Here is a 27,719-nt window from a genome sequence, read left to right on the forward strand (position 1 = left end):
TGCCTGTTCTGTGAAGATTCAGAGATAATAGTACGAATTTGGGCGTGAGTCGTTCGTAGAATATTGCAGTTTAATCAACTGAAGAATGGCACGGAGATTTGTCTGTGACAAGTAGTCTAGATATTATCCTGTAAGCCAGAAAGCTTGGTCTTACTCTACAACTAGCGTAGTAAAATGTTCTGGCGTGTTTGAACCTGTCAAATGCAGCAGCTTTTGATTGGTGGAGCCAAACATAGACCACTGACGTCACGCACCCAAACAAACGCGTCCATGTGAGCTGTACATACTTCTGTCAAAACAATTACAAGAAGAGGTCGTGAATGTACGTTTACTAAGGTAAGTATCCTGCTGTGAGTAGGTGTTATTGTAATCGAAAGAGGGAATGATGATCGAGGGTTCTATAAAGTGGATATATCATGATTGTTTTCATCTCATCATACATCACAAAAAGATGTCGCGATGCCTTGGCCAGCGCACATGCAATGCATGCTGTCAGTGCAGGTTGGGACAATCAATGGAATACGCTGCACGCGCACACTGTCGACTAGCGGAGTTGTGCTCACTGCTGGAATGGTAGCATGTTTGCATTAATGTCTACAGCAAAGCATCTTAGTTATTACAGTTGGGGCTTAAAGCAAAAACAGCATTCTTATAAATTTTCCAAACAAAAGAGTAAAGCAAGGATTATTTTGATAGGGTGGTGCAATCTGTTGAATATTAATCCCAATATTTTTGTTTTGAATGGGGATTTTTTCAGTAATTGTTTTTCTATTTTTGTTTTGCTTTTTTTGTTTGTTTTTTTTTTTTTGCTTCTTTTTTGACATGCTCGAATTCATGATGTTGCTAAAAATATCTGTGACGTAACTGACAGTAAATTAAACGCCACTGAACGGACCCACCAATCATATATACAACAAATTATCTTGTATAAATTCCGCAAATGCGTTGGTCCTTTTACGCGTTTTAATTTTTTTGTTTGTTTGTTTTTTGGGGAAAATCGCGTCTATTGTGAATTGTATGGCCTGCTTAATCCCGTGCTTCATTGTCAAGGCTGTGGACAGTTGAGCTCATTTGCAGTAATTGAGTGACTGCAGCCATGCCAATGCATTGGCGGGGCAGTTGACGGAGGGGCTCGCTTTTCCTGCCTCGGCCGTCAGCTGAAATGTACAAGCCTGGTGATGTCACCCAGAAGGTATTTCCTGAAACGAGGCAACCGAGCGCGCGCGCGCGCTCGGGCTGGTCACGTCTTGAAATAAACATCCGTCGATTTGTCACTTATCTCATTTATAGCGCGTTCGGGTAAACACAGTAGTGAGAAATTATCTGCGTAACCTCAGTTTTCCGGCTGACATTTCAAGAATATTATAAGGTCACATACCGAGTACCATTTCGGTGAGGATTGTTTTTTTAGTCTGTGCTGAAGTAGCTGTTCACTCCTGAGGCAGCCCATCGTAAAGCGATACCCCAAGTTTGTGATTGAGATAGGCGGGAAAAAGTGAACCCTCAAAACGATACAGTTGACACATTTTGCGTGCAGAGTTATTTTTGGATTCTGTCGGTGAGCACATGTCCGGAGATAAACTTTTGGAAGGAGGACATGACAACGAGAGTTTACAAACAAAAACAGAGGCACGCAAGTCAGTTGTCAGTTGGTGTCAGAGCACGTACATGTACATGTAGGTCTGACTGGCAGCTTGTCCTCAGCCGAAATCAACGTTTACCTTCGGAGGAATAGCAATAGTTGCGAAATGTTTCAATGAACATGGTAATTTAACAGTTGTATTTTGTTCTGTTTACATTTCACCACATAGTCTCTTGATGTCTGTGCCTCTTATTGATAGATTTCTTATTAAACGTTGTAGTGAACTTGTATCTGTTTTCACCCAACTGTATCTTCTTTTGGCTTCACCTCTTGTTTGGCTTTTGTTTTTTATAAAGTGCGTTATCTTTTTTTGCCATTTATTTTTCACTTACATATAATTATTTAATGATAATATCATTGAAGGCCTTAATATTTGATAACTGTTATGACCATTCAGTTGTTGGTACTGTCTTAATGTTAGGCAGTATTCTATACATGTTAGTGCAAAATTTTTGTAATTGTTTCTTTGTGATTTTCTAACTGTTTCAGGTCCCACTTTAGTAGTTATAGTTGTGCCCGTTCTTTTCTGGGAGCCTTGCCCAAAATGACTGAGCGAGGAACAGGTGGGGGATTTTCGCTCAGTCCAGAAGATAACAAACCAGGAAAAACCTCCCCATTGACACCCCAAACTCCACAATCTGGGAAAAGAGACAGTGGTTACCTGACTGACTACTCCCCTGCCAGTGGCACCAGTTCCAGTCGTCACTTTACATTTGAGTCGCCGTTTCCTCCAGAGGATGAGGCTGATGAAGCTGATGAAGAATTGTCAGCATTAGGCGCCGTCGGGGGTCACATGGGGGGTAGCCGCATGTCGCGTGCCTCCTCAATCACACCTGAAATAGACGTGTTCTCACCACCTACAATTGAGCCAATGAGCGGCCGTCGGAGCAGGGGTCGTCCTCGGTCCCGATCGTCTGTCACCCCAGACATAGATGTATTCTTACCAACCCCAGAGGTGGAAGAAGAGGAGGAGCTAGCCCAAGTCAGGTTCAATGACAACTTGTTCAGTGTCGTCGAGCCATCGTTACCTGTCCACATGCAGCCGCCAAACTTTGTTTCGCGGCCGATCCCAATTCCCCACTGCGTAGCACGGGGATTGGCTGGGGCACCCAGGATGCCACCTGGCGAGGTTCAAGGTCACATGCGGTACCCGTCCCCCGCGTCCTGCCCCTGCACCCTGTCCAGCTCCTCTACACTTCATCACAGTGCTAGCTCATTGGGCTCGCCCAGGAACGCCCTTATGTACTTTGGGCATGTGGGCATGCTAAGTCGCAGCATTGGCACCCAAACACCAAACCAGCACTCTCTCATCATCCAAGACCTGATTCAAGGCGGAATTGAATCACAAACATTTGCAAGAGGTAAGAATTATTGGTAATTTTTTGCTGTTTTTTTTTTATTGGTTTTGCTTTGATTTTGAAACTTAATAGATTCTCATAAAACCCACTTACGTGGTAACGTGAATATGTTTCTATATCTCTGTAATCTTTGGTTACTGTGATGTAACTATTAGCCAAGAAGTGTCCATAGAGTAGATTTATTTAACTGATCATAATATATCACACTAAGTCATTACTGATGTAAGTTCAAATCAATTTCTTTGAAACAACCAAAAAAACTCTGGTATTTGAATCTGAATGTGCACTTGAAGTGCTGAGCAACATTTCTTGCAATTTTCAGCATTCATTGAAAAGAAAGTGTCTGTAGCTATATGTCAGTAATATCTTCTGTATGTGATGTTAATATGCACTTATTATGTGTGCTTACGAATGACAGCGGTGGTTGTGAAACGGGAAAATATTTTTTCAGAAAACATGTTGACAAATTTCTTATGTTTCTATTAAAAACCATTTATGAGTGACACATCTGGAACAAAGAACTACATATTTTGCATGTAAGACAAGTTTACGTGAAGTACATGTATCTGTGATCTTGTGGTCGGCATTGTGTTTATGAACATTGACCAAGGAACTGATGGAATTACACAAAGCCTGTCCACACATCTGCTGTTAAGTATGAGATCTTTCCTGGAAACACAGCCCTGGAAACCCTGGAGTTCCCATGGTACTTGTGTGAGAATCTCTGGTTATGTATTTTTGTTGCCAGTAGTTCTTTGTTAAGCTGAGAAAGGTGTCTGTTGCTGGGTGATGTTAAAATAAACAGCTCAAGGGATTGCTGTAATAAATGTCTCTGAATGATAAAGCTTTGGGCTGAAAACTTTGGATTCTGTTTACAAGCAGATAGCCGTTTACATTGATAATGTCTCAATTCCACCGTAATTTGCCCGCAATTTAATAGATAAGTACGCTACCGCCAGACAGTCTACCCTGACCATCAATAACTACATACATCCCTCCTGTCCCAACCTGTAATTGGAACAAACGGTCAAGTTTATAACCCTTCCATGCAGATTACTGTGGTTTAAGTTTCCAGGTAGCTGGCTTTTGGGCTCACTTTTATCACTGCTGCCTTAAGGGTAATTTCTAAGATAGCTTCAAAGGAAACCATAATTTGTTAATAGCCACATTCTTAATTTCTGAGTGGCCACGTGCTCCATGGAATTGTCACCTGAGACGCATAAAATTTAGGTTTAGTTATTCTGTCTGGCGCACTGTCAGATCAAAGATGAAAATCCTTAACGAGCTAGGTAATTAATTACATGTGATGGCATGTCTGGATCTGATTTTTCAGTCAGTTTCTGGCAGTTTTCGTGTGCCTTAATGCAAATTAACTTTTAAAAAAGACAAGCTGGACATTTCTTCCAGGAAATTTTAATCATTATGACTGTATGACATTTATTAAAAGTGTTTTCAATTTAATTTGGCGAGAAATATAGACTTTATGATGATGCCTTTATTATTATAGGGACAAAACTTCATGATATAATTTTAATGGACTGTGATTTCACCGATTTGTTTACAAAATTCTGAGAGGAAGTAGTTAATTCTTACTTATAGTGATGGCATCTGGGAATCACCCCATAAGACGTATTCATAACAAATCAGCTGTATCTACATGAGGTTATGACAAGCGAAGATGTAGATGCTGAATCACCTAGCACAGAATGTCATGTGTTAGACTTGACAAGGCTGGCTGCTCCATCACCTGTGTGGGTGTAATTGATGTAAAAGTGAAGTCAGAAACACGTCTATGGACAGTCTGTACAGTGTAGTCTAGTTAATGTCTGTCTGCTACAAAAATACCCTTAAAATGGGGAAAAACATACATTGTGTTTGTTTGCCATTGAGTAATGGGCACCAGCTAGAAAGGAGCCTTGCCTTGCAATAATAATACATATTATTTATACTATTATAGGCTGCTTTAGGCTAAGTGTTGTTGTTGTTGGGTTCATTGATAATGAAGACGTCAAAGCATCACCATGTAAATGTGAAAAGTTACGCAAGCCTATGATCCTCTTATCGCAATCTTTGTAAGTCCTGGCCAAAAAATTGAAAGCTTGTGTAACGTTTTACATTTAGATGTTGATTATTATCAGCAATTATACACATCTATATAGATATATCAATCATTTCAATTTGAGTATAATCAGTTCAAATAATCTTGTAATGGAGGTCCTGTGACAATAGCAGTACATCATATATTCTGATGTAGATTTTAATGATACAGCTTTTTTGAAGTAGAATTTATTGTTGAAGATGATGGATGTACTGTGTGCTTGGTGTGATGGGTGATATGCTTTCAGATTGCTGACATGTAAATAATTAAAGAACAAGTATATGTTTAGTTTAATTGAACAGGTAGAATACAAACACAGTAACTTATATAGCTTCAAGCAAAAAAGGCAGGTTGCCACTGTGCCTGTAGGTTGGAAAAGCTCTGATATTACATTAAGGCGCACTATTGGCCTTTCTTGGCCAGACAGATCATGTGACTCACCAATTCTTGTTTAAGTCTATGCTCCAATATTACAGATCTCATGTGATAATGAGTGAAAAGCTGATAGAGCACCCTCTCTGATATGGAGGTCTCTGTTGAAAGTATCATCTGCATGTGTTATCATTTCATGTCAGTGTACACGGAGTTCATATGGTCACACCTGGATTTCTGCAAATTTCCACCTGAGACTGTACAGGTAGCCACTATTTAGTCTCCTTCAGTGGCCTGTGGTATATTACCTAATAATGTCCCATCATCATATCTATCACTACAATGTCAACAGCCTACATGATGGGGCACATCTGTTTTCAAGTGTCACAACATTCCTGTTTGACCTTTACGCCTATCTCCCATGGCTTGTTAAGCGATATTGTCTGGCACTTGGCCTATGGAGGCTCTTGTGTAGACACTATTTGCAGGTTCTGTCCCTGTCTGTATTCTGTGCTGGTTTCTCTCTCTCTCTCTCTCTCTCTCTGAGGGGTGATTGATCTGCCTGTACAAACCACAGTCCATGCAATCTCCTATCATCTCAACCCTGCCCACAGATAACACCCAGTCTTCTGTTAGCCCAGCTTCACACTCCTTTACCTCTCCTCCTCCCCCCACTCTGCCCTGGCCAGGCTATTTTTAGCATTGATGTAATCCTATATTTCAGTTGTTCTCTTATACTTTACTTTTAGATCATTTGAGTAATTTATCTACGTTACCTTGTATTTCACATTTGTTTTGTGTAGAAAAAAGACGAGACAATGTTAGAGCTTTTAGAGAGGCATATTATGGTACTAGTATAATGGTTCCAGTGTGGTGTGAGGAAATCATGACTTCTTTGTTTATACACTTTCTCCTTGAAAGTATGTTGAAAACTTTGTCACTGCTTTTGAGGTAATATTAAAAATTACCAAGAACTCAGCTCTAAAAAGGAGAACCAGAAGTGAAAAACAGGAAGGTGTTTCCTGTTAAACAGATCTATTATTTTTAAATCCTTTCTTAGTTTTTATTTAAGCAGGAATGAATTAGCAGTAGGCCTGAGGTTGACCCCCTTAAGTGGTTGATGTTTTAACAAGGCCCAGCCATTGAAATATAACCTGTACCATATGGGTCTGCTCCTGTCAAAGCTACAACTTGGCACACTGCCAAATCATTTTTTTTTACTCCTAGCTACAGTATTTGTTTTTAAGTTCAGTGTACAAATCTATGATCATAATGAAGACCTGTTTACCCTGACTGCATGTGTTTTGATTTGACAACAAAAAGGTTGTGCAGATCTAGAAAACCATTGATGTTACATCAGTTACCTTTGAGAGCGCCAATTTATTTCAACATTTATCTTTATACATACTCACAATTACTGCATTATTAATTCCAGAATATTAACTTTTTTCCAAGTTAATGATGCTTTTCTTTTAGAAAAACATTGTTATCCATATTGTTACATTTTGTAAGAAATGTTCCAGACTGCCAGTTTTGCCATAAAATTTGTCAGTGAATAGTTATTTGTGATGGTTCAGTTAACTGAAAGCTGGAACTGATTATTACAAGTTATTCTGGAATTTCTGGTAGATGTCTGAAACACAGGTCTTGTGTAATGTATTTAATTTATGAATACAAAGACAAGAACTAGACAAAAATTTATTCAATAAACATACCCAATCTCAAAACCGTATTCTTATGAAATTTTTTTGTTCTTTTTTATTTTACTATTATTTTTCAATTAATAGTGGTTATGGTGAAAAAAGGCATGACTTGACATGTCCTGTTGGAAAGAATTTAGACAGAATTATTTGTCAGATTTATAACCCATTAGTATGGTAATAGGTTTAGAAATCACTTGTGGGTGGTTAAAGTTAAGCACAGTGTTATTGGCAGGGGTAAGCCTTGTGTGTGAAGAGCAGGGGATAGGGGAGGTGTAGAGGGTTACTAGCCAGGGTTTTCCCACAGACTCTGATTGTTTTGTGAAAATGCTCCAGTTTCCTTTGAGTTTGTTTCTACCTGATGGTTGTCAGAAATACATGCCTAGTGGTCTGTGAACATTGGTAAGTAGGATAGGGCTGTGTGGGATAACCCCCCCCCCCCTGCCCCCCCCCCCCCCCCCCCCCCCCCCGGACTGGCAGGCACTCCATGGGTACCGGGCAGGTGTACAACGGAGGATGTGCATAACATCCTAATTTTTCCACAGTATGCCTCATAAAATTAGAAATGAAATTGTTTTAATTAAAAACTGCATTATGTGGATCTCCTTAATATTGGTAATATACATGACTTTGTACACAGGACAATTGGCTGTGGGTCATATCTGTCAAGATGTGCTGTATTACAACATAGAAATGCGTGGAGGAATTAGTGGGGAGATAATAGAGCCTGGAGGCAGAATGATCTGCCTCCAGTCTTAGGGTGTAGTGAGCACTCCAGGGGGTAGACCCCTATCAGAACTCCACCTCATGCCTAAACTATGAAGTCTGCCACACCACTGTCTGTAACCTATAGGTCTGCCACTGCTGTAGCCACACAGCATAAAAAATTACCCTGGAGACAAATTTTCCAGATGGGGGCCAATGGTATGGCTGTAGAAAGCAGTGGCTGACTGCTACCAGCTGACATGCACCAAACTCTGAGACACAGTCTGGCTTAAGGGGCGCTGGGAAAATTGGCAACTGCTAGGGAAGATACTCTTAGTTTAGAATCTGAGCAAACCTAAATAGGGTTACTGACACCTCATTGGTGCCAAGATGGATCCAAGAGGACACATAGTAGTAGTATAGCTGTAGTAAAAGTGACTAGTGAAAACCTATAGCCGTGGGAACTGTACCAGCATGGAAACTCAAGCCACCCCACACCCCACCTAACCAAAATCCCCGCCATCTGCACCTCTGTATATCCAAGCTGTCTTACTAGGCCAGCGGTGCAGGGACATGCCCTCAATATGTCACTACTTTGTTTTCCAGCCACTGGCCCCACTTGGATCTGTCAAAATGCCTTTCAATTATCTGTCAGGGAAAGCCAGTGCCAGATTTAGGTCTTTGTTTATATACTATCCTTGTCCTTAGCCTGGACACCCCTGAAAATTAGAGCCATCGGGTCACAGGGATGCCTGTGGACACTCAACAGATACACAAACACTGAGGGAAGCAGAGGAAGCGTGTGGCCCATTGCTAGGTGAGAACCACTGAGCAAACAGGACACAGTTTAAGGGAACCCTGGGCTGACCGCCTACCCCAGGGGAACCACAAACCACCTCAGACATGGGGGAGGAGGTGAAAGAAGTTGAGAGTGATGGAGGTGGGGAGGGTTGTTGGGAGTTGGATTGGGCAGCTGTCCAGCTTATCTGGCATGTTAGATGCTTTCCAACAAGTTTCCAACAAGAGACTGCCCTAAACTGCACAGATGACAGACACAGTGGCACCTGGCCCACAGAAAGGGTTTTGATTGTGACCAGGAGACAAAGCCATAATGGTGCTTGTAGAGCTTAACACAGAGACCTGCGTAGTGCATGGCTATTTGAACTTCAACATAGCCATGAAGAGAGACACACAAAAACAGAGAAATGATCCTAGCCAAAACATGCTTATCTCTGATGCTGCCCACAGAGCTAGTACAAGCCAAACAATTAGTGTGTGATGCCACAGAGCTAGTACAAGCCAAACAGTTAGTGTGTGATGTCACAGAGCTAGTACAATCCAAACAATTAGTGTGTGATGCCACAGAGCTAGTACAAGCCAAACAATTAGTGTGTGATGCCACAGAGCTAGTACAAGCCAAACAATTAGTGTGTGATGCCACAGAGCTAGTACAAGCCAAACAATTAGTGTGTGATGCCACAGAGCTAGTACAAGCCAAACAATTAGTGTGTGATGTCACAGAGCTAGTACAAGCCAAACAATTAGTGTGTGATGTCACTGATGTGGGAATCACAAACATTGATATTATATCAAATACATATTCTTAAGAACTTGTCATATACATTTAATTTGACCACTAAACAAATTACAGTTACCAGAGGATAAGAGAATAGATTTACATATGTATGGGTATTCTTAGTTTGAAAAGGAGAAAAAAGAATCTTTGATGTTTTAGTGTTTGCCACCATTGTGCATGATGCAGTGACTCTTTTTGTAGCCCCTTTTGTACACTTATCTATGAACCAGAATGGCTATGCTGTGAAGGTTCTACATTATGTGTAAAGTATTCACCCTGTTATATATATGGCCAAACTCTGCAGACCTGTGGTGTTCCTGTACACAGAGTTTAATGTGAAGAACTGAAGAATATCTAGTGTTTTTTATTTATATACTAGTGATATAGGGCTTTTAGCCCTGTCTTCACTTAATCATCATACCTAAAGAATGGGGCTAAAATATTGAAAGAATGGGTGTAATTACTGTAAGACGTGAGGAATTATATGTTGGGTCATTAAGGTAGAGCAGTGATGTAGTATTTATTAGATGTGATAATTGTTGGTTTAGCCACACAGCGCAATCATCCTGCAGGAACTGTTGGCCTCTGCTCTGTGTCTGTAAACATTGCCTCACAGTACTCACTTTAGGCCAGCCTCTGTCTATAGGCGGGTATTTCCGAGCGCTGATGTAATGTGGGCTGTCTAGACAGACCATCAGAGCAGGGGGAAGCTTCCGCTAGCTGGGTAATGATCTCTGTAGGTCATCAGGTTATTGGCCCATTAATGATCAATACACAGAAACATCACACCTGAGTTTATGCTCTCATTAAACGAGCAGCATGTCAGGTGCAACAGCACACCTGACTTTATATGTTCTCATTTATTAAACAGCCCTTCAGGTACGTCAGGGCACCTGAGATATTATTCTTGTGTAAAAGACAAACCTATGATAAGGTACATCAGTACACCTGAGACATTATTCTTGTGTAACAGACACACCTATGATAAGGTACATCAGTACACCTGAGACATTATTCTTGTGTAACAGACACACCTGTGATAAGGCACATCAGCACACCTGAGACATTCTTCTTTTGCTACAGGCATGCCTATGATAAAGTACAACAGCACACCTGAGACATTATTCTTGTGTAACAGACACACCTATGATAAGGTACATCAGCACACCTGAGACATTATTCTTGTGTAACAGACACAACTATGATAAATTACATCAGCACACCTGAGACATTATTCTTGTGTAACAGACAAACCTATGATAAGGTACATCAGTACACCTGAGACATTATTCTTGTGTAACAGACACACCTATGATAAGGTACATCAGCACACCTGAGACATTCTTCTTGTGTAACAGACACACCTATGATAAGGTACATCAGCACACCTGAGACATTCTTCTTGTGTAACAGACACACCTATGATAAGGTACATCAGCACACCTGAGACATTCTTCTTGTGTAACAGACACACCTATGATAAGGTACATCAGCACACCTGAGACATTCTTCTTGTGTAACAGACACACCTATGATAAGGTACATCAGTACACCTGAGACATTATTCTTGTGTAACAGACACACCTATGATAAGGTACATCAGCACACCTGAGACATTATTCTTGTGTAACAGACAAACCTATGATAAGGTACATCAGTACACCTGAGACATTATTCTTGTGTAACAGACACACCAATGATAAGGTACATCAGTACACCTGAGACATTATTCTTGTGTAACAGACACAACTATGATAAGGTACATCAGTACACCGGAGACATTATTCTTGTGTAACAGACAAACCTATGATAAGGTACATCAGTACACCTGAGACATTATTCTTGTGTAACAGACACACCAATGATAAGGTACATCAGTACACCTGAGACATTATTCTTGTGTAACAGACACACCTATGATAAGGTACATCAGCACACCTGAGACATTCTTCTTGTGTAACAGACACACCTATGATAAGGTACATCAGCACACCTGAGACATTATTCTTGTGTAACAGACACAACTATGATAAGGTACATCAGTACACCGGAGACATTATTCTTGTGTAACAGACACACCTATGATAAGGTACATCTGCACACCTGAGACATTATTCTTGTGTAAAAGACACACCTATGATAAGGTACATCAGTACACCTGAGACATTATTCTTGTGTAACAGACAAACCTATGATAAGGTACATCTGCACACCTGAGACATTCTTCTTGTGTAACAGACACAACTATGATAAATTACATCAGCACACCTGAGACATTATTCTTGTGTAACAGACACACCTGTGATAAGGCACATCAGTACACCTGAGACATTATTCTTGTGTAACAGACACAACTATGATAAGGTACATCAGTACACCGGAGACATTATTCTTGTGTAACAGACACAACTATGATAAGGTACATCAGTACACCTGAGACATTATTCTTGTGTAACAGACAAACCTATGATAAGGTACATCAGTATACCTGAGACATCATTCATGTGTAACAGACACACCTATGATAAATTACATCAGCACACCTGAGACATTCTTCTTGTGTAACAGACACACCTGTGATAAGGTACATCAGCACACCTGGAGTAGTCTAGTTTATTGAACAGGTTCCCCCGGGCTCTGCCCGGTTTCCACCCACTATAATGCTTGTTTTAATAATAAACAGCAATTCATATACAACACCACACCTGATTGAGTTACTCTTGTTTAACTCATGCTGGCTTCCTCTCCAGCTGTAAGTGGGAAGGTTTGGCAGCAACCTGCGGATGGTCATGGGATTTCCTCAGGCTCTGCCTAGCTTCCTCCCACCATAATGCTGGCCGCATTCTCATTTATTTTCTGTAGAGCAGTCTATATAAATAAAACATTTAAATCAATCTTTGATTTCTCGGAATCTATTGCATGATTTACAAGGAACGGAGAGTTTATCTCTAAGGAAATGTTGAGATCATTATGTGCTGTGATGTTGCATTCTGCTATAATTTCACTGGAAATGTACATGTACGCTTTACCTGGTAAACTATACCTTGGCTCAAGCCCCCCGTGGGAGAGTTCTGCCAAATCCCAAGGACTGTGTGGTTGAATTGTGGTTGCCCTTGAAAATTCCTAAAAATCCTATTTGAACCAAGCAAGAAATGTCAACAGTAAAAAGTCTGTGTTCAGACACAGAATTGTCTCTTCCCATCTATCTACGTTTTTGCCATCATATACTGATCATCTCTTCCTGATTTGGGTCAAGGAAAACACTTTGCAGTAACACATCCTCTCAGGTTACTCTGAATGTAGATATGTCAAGATGTGACTGATACTCTCTGGTGATTGATTGGAAAATTTGAAACAGAATCGTGGGACCTGATTGGATGAGATGATAACAGTGAATTCCAGTATGAGTATTTCTGCTGTTGAAATGAACCAAAGGTCCTGTTACTTTGCCGAATCATGGAGAGTAATTACCATAGAGAGAGTTTAAGTTGGGTTTGAAAAGCATTGTAGTTGAATTTGTTAACATGATGTCCTGATTAAGGCATAGTTGTTAGAGGCGCCTCGTGAAAACTGAAGAAATTCTACATATCACGGAGCTCTGAAAATACTTTACCCCACAAATTCACAATCCCGATCTAAAGCATCTGCCTTTTGGCTTGCAAAAAGTTTAAAGAAAGGAAAATTGAATAAAACTTGCAACTGTCTGACTTCTGTCATTGAGTCTTGCAGCAATTGATAAATGTATCATTGGTACATATGTTAAAAATTTAATATCACATTTGTTTTAAGTTTAAGATATTTAACATGTTTAAATGTTCTATCATTATGACAGTTAAAAGAAATATGCAAAAATTTGATGGTATGCAATATTATTTCTTTGATGTCTATTAATATGTTTTGCTCTAAGATGCTACACAGACGTGTAACATCATTGCTCTGTCAGAAGCAATTTAGGGATTAAGTGAACCTCTGTGTCTTAATCCCCACCACAAACCACAGGGATATGGTTAATCCTCACTTATCCCTACAAACCACAGGGATATGGTTAATCCCTCACTTATCATCAGGGATATGGTTAATCCTCACTTATCCCTACGCACCACAGGGGCATGCTATCAGCACTCTTGTGGTTTTGTTCTTTAAGCTTACTTAGGTTACCTGCGGCATCCAGGTAATTAGTGTTTCCGTTTTGACTTGATGGGCTGAGCAATTGGCCTGCGCAAATTTCATACTTTTCAGGATCAAAAGACTGAATGATATTTACTGGCTTGTGTCAAACTGTCAATCCCTTCTTCCAGTTACAGGTGTCTCATCATTATCAGCTGAGATACGTGATACCCATGTGCCATATCAGTATTTTTACCTGCTCGTGCTTATCTTAATTAGAGACTAATCAGCCATGGAAACAACTTGATACCCCATCTGTGGGACGTCTTGAATTTCCTTGCCCTTAGGCCAAGCTTCAATTAACTTCTCCAGTAAATGATTTCTTGACTATGAAGGATACCTCTTCAGTCTTGATTAAGTAGGCTGTGTTGTAGCTTACATCATTTAGGAAGTCTGTTTGTTGCGTATTATGGACAAAAACAAAGACAGAAAATTTTTCTGTTCATAGCATTTTAAAATTTTGTTACCTTTACTATTATTCATAGACCATGCAAACTGTACTGAATACTACTGGTGCCTGTAACATGGACTTCATCTTTTTGCTGGTATATATTAGACGTACCATTTCCCCACACAGGAGCCATGTGTATATTGGTATGTGTGCTTAGTGGCAGTTCTTGTCTTTCTCACTGGTGGGTCAATATTGGACAAAACCAGGCCTTGAGTACTTGTCAGTAAGCTAACACTATCATTAATGCCTTTGAGTCTGACCTACATATTCGGTAACATTGATTTCTGAGATCAAAGAGTGATAATTGTAGCTGCTGTAACAGCAGACAAAAACCATGGTTTCCACAAATGGTTAGAGTGAGCCGCAGGTTACAAAGGCTTTCAGTGGGCCACTCATCAAGGGTTTACAAAGAGTCGTCTGTGGCAAGCTATGAAAATTACTATATAGCTAGACGTTGGAGAATATGAGTCAAAAGTTCACTGTTTCTTTTTTATGTGGTATTCACTTGGAACATTAAATGCTCTAAATTCTTCCACACACTACCTGCTTAATGTGACCTGCTGTATTACATTAGATGGTAGACAATACATGTATGCTTGTTGAGGAAGTTTTGTGACCTACAGTATTACATAAGATGGTAGACAATACATGTATGCTTGTTGAGGAAGTTTTGTGACCTGCAGTATTACATAAGATGGTAGACAATACATGTATGCTTGTTGAGGAAGTTTTGTGACCTACAGTATTACATAAGATGGTAGGACAATACATGTATGCTTGTTGAGGAAGTTTTGTGACCTGCAGTATTACATAAGATGGTAGACAATACATGTATGCTTGTTGAGGAACGTTTTGTGACCTGCAGTATTACATAAGATGGTAGACAATACATGTATGCTTGTTGAGGAAGTTTTGTGACCTACAGTATTACATAAGATGGTAGACAATACATGTATGCTTGTTGAGGAAGTTTTGTGACCTGCAGCTATTACATAAGATAGGTAGACAATACATGTATGCTTGTTGAGGAAGTTTTGTGACCTGCAGTATTACATAAGATGGTAGACAATACATGTATGCTTGTTCGAGGAAGTTTTGTGACCTGCAGTATTACATAAGATGGTAGACAATACATGTATGCTTGTTGAGGAAGTTGGCTGACCTGCAGTATTACATAAGATGGTAGACAATACATGTATGCTTGTTGAGGAAGTTTTGTGAACCTGCAGTATTACATAAGATGGTAGGACAATACATGTATGCTTGTTGAGGAAGTTTTGTGACCTGCAGTATTACATAAGATGGTAGACAATACAATGTATGCATGTTGAGGAAGTTTTGATCGTCGTCCAGTGATATTCCACGTCCTCCAAGCTTTTTATTACGCTGGACATTTTGGCACATTTTGAGGCTACCATCCTGTGTGGGTCAAGAAAATTATAAGTTTGTACGTACCTTATTATGGGCAAAATGTTGTAAATGATTTAGGCATTTATGTATTTTTGTCTGTGGTAATCTGAATCTGATGTAAAACAGTCTCTTTCCTGAAATTTTCCTATTTTTTTTTTCATTTAGCATGGTGAATGACAAAATGTGTCTGACAAAAAAACCACACAAAATAGCTCTGCCCCTATAAAGTACATGTACTGTGATAATGTTGAGAATAGGCAAAATGCATGTGTAAGTTCATTGGAAATAATGCTGACTATTAGTTATTATTTCTGTCATCTTGCAATTGTTGGGTCTCATGTTGTAGGTTCTGCTCACACCAGGTTACGACATCACTCAGAAGGGGGAGTATAGTGAGGAAGCAGACACCACATTTCGCCTGAGCCTCTGCCGGACCTTGTCCCCCGTGACGCGGGGACCGCTCTATCTCATTACCCAATGTGCCCCCGCCATAGCCAGCCAACCAGAGATAGAAGTGGGACGTCAACTCCGCAGAATCAGTGATGAGTTTCATTTCGAATTTATCCGAGGAAATTTGGTAAGAGTCATTTTTTTTTTTTTTCAAAAATAAATGTTAGCTTTGGAGGTGACTGTATTGTCTTGTCTTACATGGAATTCAGTTAGCCTTTGGTGCCGCTTGACAGATTGACTTGTAAAACACAATGTGAAGGTCAAATCCAGGTCTTGGCCCCGTAAAAGTGGCGTTTCTCTGCATAAGAGAACACATTGTCAAAGTTCCACATTTTCACACTTTCCAAGGCATTGCCAAGTTTTCCAACATTCCAAAGGCCATTACCAAGTTTATACATGCACTTTGTTTTTAGACTATGTTAAAAGATTTGATGTGAAAAATTTGACAAATCAACTGACAGACTGGCCAATAGACAGACTGACCAACAAACAGACAACCAACAGACAGACCAACAGACAGACAGAACAACGGACAGACTGGCCAGCGAACAGACAGAACAACAGACCAACAGAACAACGTGTAAACAGCTGCTTATCGCAGCCATAAATGAGTGATATTTACTGTTGGATGTACAAGTCTGTATGAGATGCTGACGTATGACCTAGTAATGCAGTAATGATAGACTCGGGTGCTGATGGAAAATTACCCATGATAGAAAGGGAAATTAAGGGCTCAATTCAGAAACCCATCTGCATTTATTGGGTAGGATCAAAAATTCAGATGTTTATACTGAACACAGAAATTCAGTAAGCAGATGGAAACCAGTGATCATGTCTTTAGTTCTGGTGCTATATGAAAATTGCCACAAGCCTGTTAGACCGTGAAGGTTTGCCTCTTTTAGAAAACAAACAAAAAAAAAAAACGCAAAAAACCTGCCAATCATTCAAAGGCATGTAATTAGGTTGCAGTATGTTACTCCTTTGACTTCTTGCTGTGATGAAATTTACTGGCCCCATTAAATCCACTCTCCCATGTGGGTAACATTTGATTTAGTTCAGTGGATAGTACGGACACCACTAATTTCCAGTGTAAACAGTGAAATGACAGAGAGTCCTGGCTGGCAGAAGGTTTTAGCTGGCTGTAAGTGGTTGAAATGCGTGACCTAGGGACATGGTTTTTTTTTCCCTGTCTGAATTAAGTTACTCATTATATTGTTAACTTCAGGATTAATGGCTTCACATCCAACTGGATTTAATGGTGCAACATAAAATGGGCCAGTGTTCCAATCATTTAAGTTTTTTACCACTCGCTGGCTCTAGTTTTTGTTTTATTAAGCAAATTGTGTGCTTATTCATTTATTCCACTTCCCTGGTCACTGTAAGCCTCTTTTTCTGAATAAGATAACAGAATTGCAGATGCTAATAAAGTGTTATCTAAATGTTGTTCAGAGAATCTATTGACACCTGCTCACATAGCCTTGAATACTGTGTCACATAGCTGGTCCAATTGATATACATGCTAGTTTTTTGGAGCTGGTGAAAATACTCTCTAACTGAAGAGGCTAAGAGTTCTAATCCCTGAATTACCAATTCACATCAGAAGCTGAAACAGTTTTAGCCAACATTCCACATTGCCCTACTCTATATCACATTTCAGTTTTAGATGACTTATCTAATCAGCACAATGTGTATACATGTACATAACACATAGATGTGTGAACAGAAGATGGCATTTGGTTTGAAATGGGCACAAAATTTTCTTGATAAATGCAAATGTTGTATGTTTAATAGAGCACAGTATTAAATCACATACTGGTCAGTGTGTAAATCATAATTGACTCGCTGTTCAGTGTGTAAATCATAAATGACTCGCTGGTCAGTGTGTAGATCATAAATGACTCGCTGGTCAGTGTGTAGATCATAAATGACTTGCTGGTCAGTGTGTAAATCATAAATGACTCGCTGGTCAGTGTGTAAATCGTAAATGACTTGCTGGTCAGTGTGTAAATCATAAATGACTCGCTGGTCAGTGTGTAGATCATAAATGACTCGCTGGTCAGTGTGTAGATCATAAATGACTTGCTGGTCAGTGTGTAAATCATAAATGACTCGCTGGTCAGTGTGTAAATCGTAAATGACTTGCTGGTCAGTGTGTAAATCATAAATGACTCGCTGGTCAGTGTGTAGATCATAAATGACTCGCTGGTCAGTGTGTAGATCATAAATGACTTGCTGTTCAGTGTGTAAATCATAAATGACTCGCTGGTCAGTGTGTAAATCGTAAATGACTCGCTGGTCAGTGTGTAGGTCATAAATCACTATGGTCAGCGTGTAAATCATAATTCACTCTCTGTTCTCTAAATCAGATCACTCGATCACTCGCTGGTCAGCGTGTAAATCACAAACCTTTCGATGGTCAGCGGGTAAATCATAAATCACATTATACTTCTTAATACTAGTTTCAAACTGTGCTCTGGTAACACATAGACTTTTTTTATTTTATTTTTAATTGTTATTTTTTTTGGGACGCGCATTGTTGGCTTGTAGCTGACTGGATGTCACGGTAGCTGTACATCGCTGCCATCTGTCGCTAGATTGACATCCTGCCTGGCCTGCTGACTGCAGCTAGAGCATCCAGACATTGCACAAGTGGTGGGTTCTGCAATGTTAGTTAGTGGTGTACTTGTAGAAGTGCTAGCGTCCAGTATTGATTATTTTGCTAACATACTCTCATACTGCAACCGCTTCAGACAGTACATGCACATATGCTGCCTGCTGCACACATTGCAGTATGCTGCATCGCCTCACAATGCTAATCCCTAGATCCCACATTCATTCAAGTCAGTTGATCACAGTGGTGAGTAAAATTCCTAAAAATCCCCACCCCTAAAACACACAAAAAAACCAGTAAATTGAATGAATGATATTTATAAAACAACAAAGTCAAAGACTAGAAGCACACATGTAGTTAGTGCATACACTCACTCGTGATATTCCACAAGTGACATATTAAGTGTAGGCCTACAGTGGTCGCAATGCAACAAAGTCAAAGACTAGAAGCACACATGTAGTTAGTGCATACACGCACTCGTGATATTCCACAAGTGACATATTAAGTGTAGGCCTACAGTGGTCGCAATGCAGGTATGAATTTATTTCCCGCCTCCCAAAATACCAACCCTGTTCCCTACCTTAGCTTATACATGTACTTCGCTCATATACATATACATCCCTGTTTCTACTCCCATTGGCTATACACTGTGTATACTTTTGTCTGTCAGCATAATGAATCTGAAGCTGATCTAAAGTATCAGGCAGGTCTGCATATGGCCTTGGATTCCATGAATTTGTATGTACATATACAACACGACATTTCCATGACAGAGTGTATGACATTGTTACAACATGGCAGTTGGACAGACTCGATAGGGTTTTTTATGACATGGCAGTTGGACAGACACGATAGGGATTATTACGACATGACATTTGGACAGACGTGATAGGGATTATTACGACATGACATTTGGACAGACGTGATAGGGACTATTATGACATGGCAGTTGGACAGACGCGATAGGGATTATTACGACATGACATTTGGACAGACGCGATAGGGATTATTACGACATGACATTTGGACAGACGTGATAGGGATTATTATGACATGGCAGTTGGACAGACGTGATAGGGATTATTACATGACATTTGGACAGACGTGATAGGGATTATTGTGACATGGCAGTTGGATAGGCGCGATAGGGATTATTACAACATGGCAGTTGGACAGACGTGATAGGGATTATTACAGCATGGCAGTTGGACAGATGCGATAGGGATTATTACAGCATGGCAGTTGGACAGAGGGGATAGGGATTATTACAACATGGCAGTTGGATAGACATGATAGGGATTATTATGACATGGCAGTTGGACAGACGTGATAGGGATTATTACAACATGGCAGTTGGACAGACGTGATAGGGATTATTACAGCATGGCAGTTGGACAGAGGCGATAGGGATTATTACAACATGGCAGTTGGATAGACATGATAGGGATTATTATGACATGGCAGTTGGATAGACATGATAGGGATTATTATGACATGGCAGTTGGATAGACATGATAGGGATTCTGAGCCAGTTTGACTGCTAACCACTGATAGATATTTATTGCATATGTGCAATATAAGTATATAGTCGCTGGGAAGGAACAGATTCAAAACTTTGTCTCAGTGGTTTACCCACCTTAAATTCCAAGACTGCGAGATGCAGGTCAAAATGTGTTCATACCTGTGCCTTTTTATATTCCTTAAAGTGGAGGATGTGTGACCTATAGGTTTTCAGGATCAGAGCAGTTGTGAACGCAAAGGTCCAACCTAGATGTGGGTGGAGACTGTATGCCACTAACCTGACCTGTCAAAATGAACATATAGATCTAACCTAGATGTGTGTGAATACTGTATGCCACTCACCTAACCTGTCAAAGTGAGTGAGTGAGTGAGTGCTTGGGGTTGTTGTACAATTTTTTCAGTCATATGACGACGAACTGACCTGTCAAAATGAACATATAGGTCTAACCTAGATGTGGGTGGAGACTGTATGGCACTCACCCGACCTGTCAAAATGAACATATAGATCTAACCTAGATGTGGGTGAAGGCTGAATGCCACTCACCTGACCTGTCAAAATGGACATATAGGTCTAACCTAGATATGGGTGGAGACTGTATGCCACTCACCTGACCTCTCAAAATGGACATATAGGTCTAACCTAGATATGGGTGGAGACTGTATGCCACTCACCTGACCTGTCAAAATGAACATATAGTTCTAACCTAGATGTGGGTGGAGACTGTGCCACTCACCTGACCTGTCAAAATGGACATATAGGTCTAACCTAGATGTGGGTGGAGACTGTATGCCACTCACCTGACCTGTCAAAATGAACATATAGGTCTAACCTAGATGTGGGTGGAGACTGTTTGCCACTCACCTGACCTCTCAAAATCAGCTTTCAGAAGAACATTAAGGACTTAAAATGATACTTTTGATGCAATACGTAAGAATTCGGATAAGAAATGAATGAAACTTCACAAAAAACTCTTAGGTGGCTATATAAGCTGATGGATCAGTCAGAATGAAGCAAAATGTGCCACTTGGATAAAAGCTAAAATTGAGGTGAAATAGGATATGTAGTAGTAACATAAGCTGCACTTTTTCCATTGTTTAACTCCTGAAGATTATTATACTACACTCATGGTTGGTTGAGAAAATCATTGTCACTTTTCAGTGCAATACGCATTATGATTATGTTTTTTATACATGCCTTGACCCAGTGACGAGGTGAAGGCTGCCTCTGGTTTGCTGATCACAGAGATGATATGTTATGTAACCATCAGGCGTCCAATAAGAGTGATGCATTCTGGTTTTAAAAAAATTCCTCTTTCATCTCTACACCTCTGGGCCGTACATGCAGCCATGTTAAAGGCAAACAAGAAAAAAAAAAAAGAAAAACAATAAGAAAAAGCCATTTGATTGGCTGGTGGAGACTGGTGTTCCTTGGACTATGTATCAAACTGTTGCCATGGTTTCGCATGCATCTGTTTTGTACCATTCTTTACAGAAAAGATTACATGAGAGAAGGCGGTTATTTCTTATTTTGTTTTATAAATGACACCATGTTTGTGGAGCAGTTTTAGTTATCTGATTCTATGCAGCCAATTAGGTCAATATGTCTTCATGTATAATGGAAGACATTCACAGTGCAAGGCTGTGCAGCTGTCTGTGATTATCTGCAGCACACTGAATGGTAGGCTAAAGAGGAATGTGCCACACTGAGTGGTAGGCTACAGAGGCATGTGCTGCACTTCACTGAGTGGTAGGCTATAAAGGTATGTGCCACACTTCACTGAGTGGTAGGCTACAGAGGCATGGGCTGCACTTCAGTGAGCGGTAGGCTATAGAGGCATGTGCTGCACTTCACTGAGTGGTAGGCTACAGAGGCATGTGCTGCACTTCACTGAGTGGTAGGCTATGGAGGTATGTGCCACACTTCACTGAGTGGTAGGCTACAGAGGCATATGCTGCACTTCAGTGAGCGGTAGGCTATAGAGGTATGTGCTGCACTTCACTGAGTGGTAGGTATAGAGGTATGTGCCACACTTCACTGAGTGGTAGGCTACAGAGGCATGTGGTGCACTTCACTGAGTGGTAGGCTATAGAGGTATGTGCCACACTTCACTGAGTGGTAGGCTACAGAGGCATGTGCTGCACTTCAGTGAGCGGTAGGCTATAGAGGCATGTGCTGCACTTCACTGAGTGGTAGGCTACAGAGGCATGTGCAGCACTTCAGTGAGTGGTAGACTACAGAGGCATGTGCAGCACTTCACTGAGCGGTAGGCTATAGAGGAATGTGCTGCACTTCACTGAGTGGTAGACTACAGAGGCATGTGCTGCACTTCAGTGAGTGGTAGGCTACAGAGGCATGTGCTGCACTTCACTGAGTGGTAGGCTACAGAGTCATGTGCAGCACTTCACTGAGTGGTAGGCTACAGGGGCATGTTCCACACTTCACTGAGTGGTAGGCTATAGAGGCATGTGCAGCACTTCAGTGAGTGGTAGGCTATAGAGGCATGTGCAGCACTTCAGTGAGTGGTAGGTTATAGAGGCATGTGCTGCACTTCACTGAGTGGTAGGCTGTAGAGGCATGTGCTGCACTTCAGTGAGCGGTAGGCTGTAGAGGCATGTGCTGCACTTCACTGAGTGGTAGGCTACAGAGGCATGTGCTGCACTTCAGTGAGCGGTAGGCTACAGAGGCATGTGCTGCACTTCACTGAGCGGTAGGCTATAGAGTTATGTGCCACACTTCACTGAGTGGTAGGCTATAGAGGTATGTGCAGCACTTCAGTGAGCGGTAGGCTATAGAGGCATGAGCAGCACTTTCCAAGAATGGAAATTGAGCTACATTTACAAGCTAGCATTTTACAGAGATTTGTCTGCAGAAACCGCATGGACAGCCTTTGAGAGCAGGTCTGCGCCACTGTGCAGTTGGCACAGTTGAAATTATCAGTGCAGTGGCCTGGGACAACGACGGCTCGGCAGTGAAGCTGTACAGTCGCGGGCAGTAGATGAGTCACCTTCTCTGTGGGTATTCACAGAACTAGCGCAGCTTTACGTCAGCCAGTCAAGGGATGAAAATATTTCCTCTTGAACCAATCAGATAACAGGTTTACCCAAAGTCTGCTGACCTACTTATTGATCTGGTTCGCTCTTGCAGAGTGGGCTTGAGCTAAGTCCGTGTGTGCCTACAGCCATAATATTATTGTGACGAGGCTCTAGAGGAGTAGGGTCTTCAGTTTCACTCTGGGTAAGTAGCAGTTTACATGTATCACTGAAATGAGAAAATAGATATACTATGTAGTTATCATTGATGGTGCAGAAATTGCAGTGGGTTCATCCATTCACACCACACTGAAAAATATGAAATTACAGATTTGAGCGGTATTTTTGCAGGGTATTCTCTAGACCCCCCAAACGTAATCTGCCTGCAATATGTACAGGTTAGTGGCCTGGCCTGAAACACTGTCATTGAAGGAACATTCGATTTAGTTGGCTGTGGACGGAGTTGTCCTACTCAAGTCCTGCATTTCTGACCCTACTCCAAATTAATTGGGTGTCGTTATGGCAACGACAGGTCAATATTTATGTGGGTAGCTGACGTAAACTGTGGTGTGTTTTGACGAGACGTGAGCCAAACAGACCTGAATCAGATTAAAATTAACTCCACAGAAGGCCACGTGGCATGTCTTTATCACAGATAAAATGTTTGATTAGAAATAACTGTAGACTGTTCAATAAAAATAGGGCCATTGACGTCAGATCGGCTTTGTATACTTCTGTGTGTTGTTCGAAATTTCGTAATACCATCTGCCAAGGCGTGATCTGATGAAAGATTTCATTAATTCATAGGTATGGTGCTGAATGCTAGTTTCTATTTTCACACATTTATTGATTGTCCAAACGTTTAGCAGAACATTGAAGTGTTAGAGAAATCGTTGCCTTTATCCAGTAACAGCTTTTTAATTTGTGGTTGGGTGATCTCAGCTGCTGTCTTCAGATTAAGTGCTTGTTAATAACCTGCATGTTAATCACTGCTGATTAAACAATTATTAGTATCTTTGTATTCAAAGTTTCACAAAATTAAGACCGTAAACAGATCTGTAATACATGTGATGAGGCATTCTGCATACTGCATTCTAGACAGTAAGGGTACATTGTTAAGCTGGCTTCGGCACTCCAGTAATGTCATATGTCATACACTGTACGTCGTATGTCTGAGCACTGTCTAACATCAACATGGTTTTTGGTTGTCATAATTTGAACATGCCTGTTTAAGAGCATTGTTGTGACATAGAGCATCAGTCTATTTCTTATGTTTGTCACCATATTTCAGCATCAAAGATTTTTGGTGTTTGTTGAGGTCATTTAAGTTTCAGGCTTTGATTATGTCGAGTGACATGAGGAACTTATCCGACATTCAATCAGTCAATCTTTGCCGCTTGTATAGTTGACCCGATTTTCATTTCTGTTTATAAAGTTGAACAGTCTGATGTTATGAACATACCTGACTTATAAAGTTGAACGACTGCTGTTATGAACATATCTGACTTATAAAGTTGAATGATTGATGTTATGCACATATCTGACTTATGAAGTTGAACGGCTGATGTTATGAACATATCTGTGACTTATAAAGTTGAACGATTGATGTTATGCACATATCTGACTTATAAAGTTGAATGGCTGATGTTATGAACATATCTGTGACTTGTGAAGTTGAACGGCTGATGTTATGAACATATTTGTGGCTTATAAAGTTTGAACGGACTGATGTTATGAACATATCTGTGACTTATGAAGTTGAACAGCTGATGTTATGAACATACCTGACTTATAAAGTTGAACAGCTGATGTTATGAACATATCTGTGACTTATGAAGTTGAACGGCTGATGTTATGTACATATTTGTGGCTTATAAAGTTGAACCACTGATGTTATGAACATATCTGTGACTTATAAAGTTGAACAGCTGATGTTATGAACATATCTGTGACTTATGAAGTTGAACGGCTGATGTTATGAACATATTTGTGGCTTATAAAGTTGAACGACTGATGTTATGAACATATCTGTGACTTATAAAGTTGAACGGCTGATGTAATGAACATATTTGTGGCTTATAAAGTTGAACGACTGATGTTATGAACATATTTGTGGCTTATAAAGTTGAACGACTGATGTTATGAACATATCTGTGACTTATAAAGTTGAATGGCTGATGTTATGAACATATTTGTGGCTTATAATGTTGAACGGCTGATGTTATGAACATATTTGTGGCTTATAAAGTTGAACAGCTGATGTTATGAACATATCTGTGACTTTAACTACAGCTGATGCAATTCGCATAGTTGGTCAAAATGTCATTGGTGTAGGTCTTCATTGCTTATCCATCAGCAGCATATTGTGTGGATTATGTGATCATGTTAACGGATGAAGCTTTCTGCATTATCTTACAGAGCTCGCGTCACCGTGCCACCTCCACCTCTGGTCGCCACCCTGCCTCAGCCTCTGGCCGCCACCCCACCCCAACTGGTCTCCACCCCATCCTCCTACCCCAGTGATGGATCGCGTGTTGGTATTTGGCAGAGTCTACGCTGGTGGATCCACACTTCATCTCTGGCGTCTGGCGGAACCTCACAGCGCCGTGTGAACGCCTTACCACGTCGCCCGGAGTCAACGCCACCCCGTCACATGGCACCTGATCCAGACCAAATTTGATTGGTTATCATCATAACCGAGAAGAAATCAACTCACACTGTCAACAGATGAGATACATTTTCTTCAGCCTTTGCTTTTTTAGTGTTTGAACTTTTTTTCTTTTGTATTTGGGTAAATGTTTACATTATAAAATTTTTGTTTTTACACATTTTGTAGAACAAATGATTCTCTTATTCATTTTTATGATGTCTCCACTGACATTTAACAAAGTACAGAGTACCAGCATGGTAAAGTTCATGTCAAGGGTCATCTACCAGTTTGTTTGGTCACAGTGAAATCATGGTTACATTTCTTTACATCACAATCGTACCATTATTCAGTGCTACAAATTATCATTTATGGGCAATATTTTTGTAAGAAATAATTTTGAGAGAGAAAAGAGTAATGCATTTTTTAAAAAGCACTTCATGCATTACAAGTTGCTGAAAACTGTTACAAATGCCATGTCATTCACCGATTGCGCCTGTAAGGCACTGGCAAATATCAGCTGTCCATCCACACTAACTTATGCACTTGAGCTAAAGAACGACACAATGTCCCCTTGGAAACGATAATGCAATCAGAGGGCAGTGAGGCTCTCCCCAGGGGAATACTACCAATGCAATTCACTCCCCTTTGTAAGGAAGGGTTTGGAGGTTAATACTGTTGTTGTTGTTTGTTGTAAGAACTTGACAAGTAGTACACCACGCACATGACTATACATGGTATCATTTTGTTATGACTACAGTGTTGTTTTATCTGATACAAGTGGAGCAAAATATTTCCTGACATTTGTCATTTGCTCATTGTGAATAGCCCACAGTAGCTCAAGATCACCATTTTTGTATCACAGACTTTTTGATTAGTGCCATTAGCATTCTGAAATCTATCGGAAAAGTGACAACGTAAGAAAGACGTTCATACTCATCCCAATGTGACCCTGAACCTACACATACATCAAAGAAAATATCACACTAAAAAAAATTTGATGATTACATGTATGGCATTTCTGTCATGGTATTTTCAAATATATTGTGCCATTGTTGAAAAACAAAACAAAAGTTTGTCAACAATGTGAGCACAGTTTTGGGAGCCCCTCTGGTGGAGAACCTATACTTAAAGACTTGAAGCCATTTTATCTCCAGAACTGTGCTTTGTCCTAGCTCATCTACCATTTAGTGTCATCACCAGCAAATCTAGTCAGTATCTAGTCCAGCCATGCTACCATCACAGTCAGTCAAATCACCTGTCATTTGTTCATGTTTTTGATTGGCTGGCCTCACCATTTTGATGGAGAAAGCCCATATGATTGGTCACATGGTTTGTGTGCTTCCTGATGCCAAAGATATTTTAGAGTAGCTACAGTATATTTTGGTAGCCAAAAACACAAGATAATCAATATTCCATGGTATCATCATGGTAGAGTAGGCCTACAAATGCGTATTGACCTCATCAACAAATCTTCACAGGGCATCATATCATCATTTTTCACAAATACACAACAACATAACCTTGATATTTGTATAGGACTTTTTGAACAAAAATTCGCTTGTACAATCATGTAATCAGATATCCAAATAATCTTTTTAATATTTTATAATAACTACACAGCCCTGCATTTCATGATCTGAACAACCCAGTTTTGCCTCATGCAGAATTGTGGTGAACTATTCATGTAGTGCTTATAAAAGAAAGTATGACGATGAGCAAGAAAAGCAAAAAAAAAGTAACAGCTGTAGAGAGCAACTTTGAGAACAGGGCTGTATATAACAGGATCAGAATTCTCTATGTTTTATCAATGACATTTGAAAAAGTGTAAACTTTTGACTCAGCAGCATTTGTATAAAGTGAGTTGAGCATGTCAAGGCTAGAAATACTGTTATGAGAACTAAATTTAGTGGTTTTGAAAGTCTTTGAAATTTTGTCTTAATGACTAAGAAATGTACATGTATAACAGTTAGTGTACACA

General features: G+C 40.2%; 1 protein-coding gene across 2 annotated transcripts; it reads left to right on the forward strand.

Moving 5' to 3' along the window:
- Positions 1-6: 6 nt before the first annotated feature.
- LOC135466838 (uncharacterized) lies at positions 7-26,800 on the forward strand. 2 transcript variants are annotated; one of them, XM_064744560.1, is made up of 4 exons: positions 7-336; positions 2,132-3,003; positions 15,826-16,056; positions 25,510-26,800. In XM_064744560.1, the coding sequence occupies exons 2-3, from the start codon at positions 2,187-2,189 to the stop codon at positions 15,870-15,872; spliced, it is 864 nt and encodes a 287-aa protein (XP_064600630.1). In that variant the 5' UTR covers positions 7-336; positions 2,132-2,186; the 3' UTR covers positions 15,873-16,056; positions 25,510-26,800. The 2 variants fall into 2 exon arrangements, with proteins under 2 accessions (XP_064600630.1, XP_064600629.1); XM_064744559.1 differs by lacking the exon at positions 7-336 and adding an exon at positions 1,296-1,765.
- The last annotated feature ends 919 nt before the right edge of the window (positions 26,801-27,719 follow it).

The sequence above is a fragment of the Liolophura sinensis genome, chromosome 6 (assembly GCF_032854445.1).
Source record: "Liolophura sinensis isolate JHLJ2023 chromosome 6, CUHK_Ljap_v2, whole genome shotgun sequence".
NCBI classification, from domain to species: domain Eukaryota; kingdom Metazoa; phylum Mollusca; class Polyplacophora; order Chitonida; family Chitonidae; genus Liolophura; species Liolophura sinensis.

Bases quoted from the DNA above. Each gene is read 5' to 3' on its own strand.
- LOC135466838 (XM_064744560.1), top strand. From the start codon at position 2,187: ATGACTGAGCGAGGAACAGGTGGGGGATTTTCGCTCAGTCCAGAAGAT. The intron at 3,004-15,825 runs GTAAGAATTATT...CTCATGTTGTAG, and splicing joins ATCACAAACATTTGCAAGAG to GTTCTGCTCACACCAGGTTA.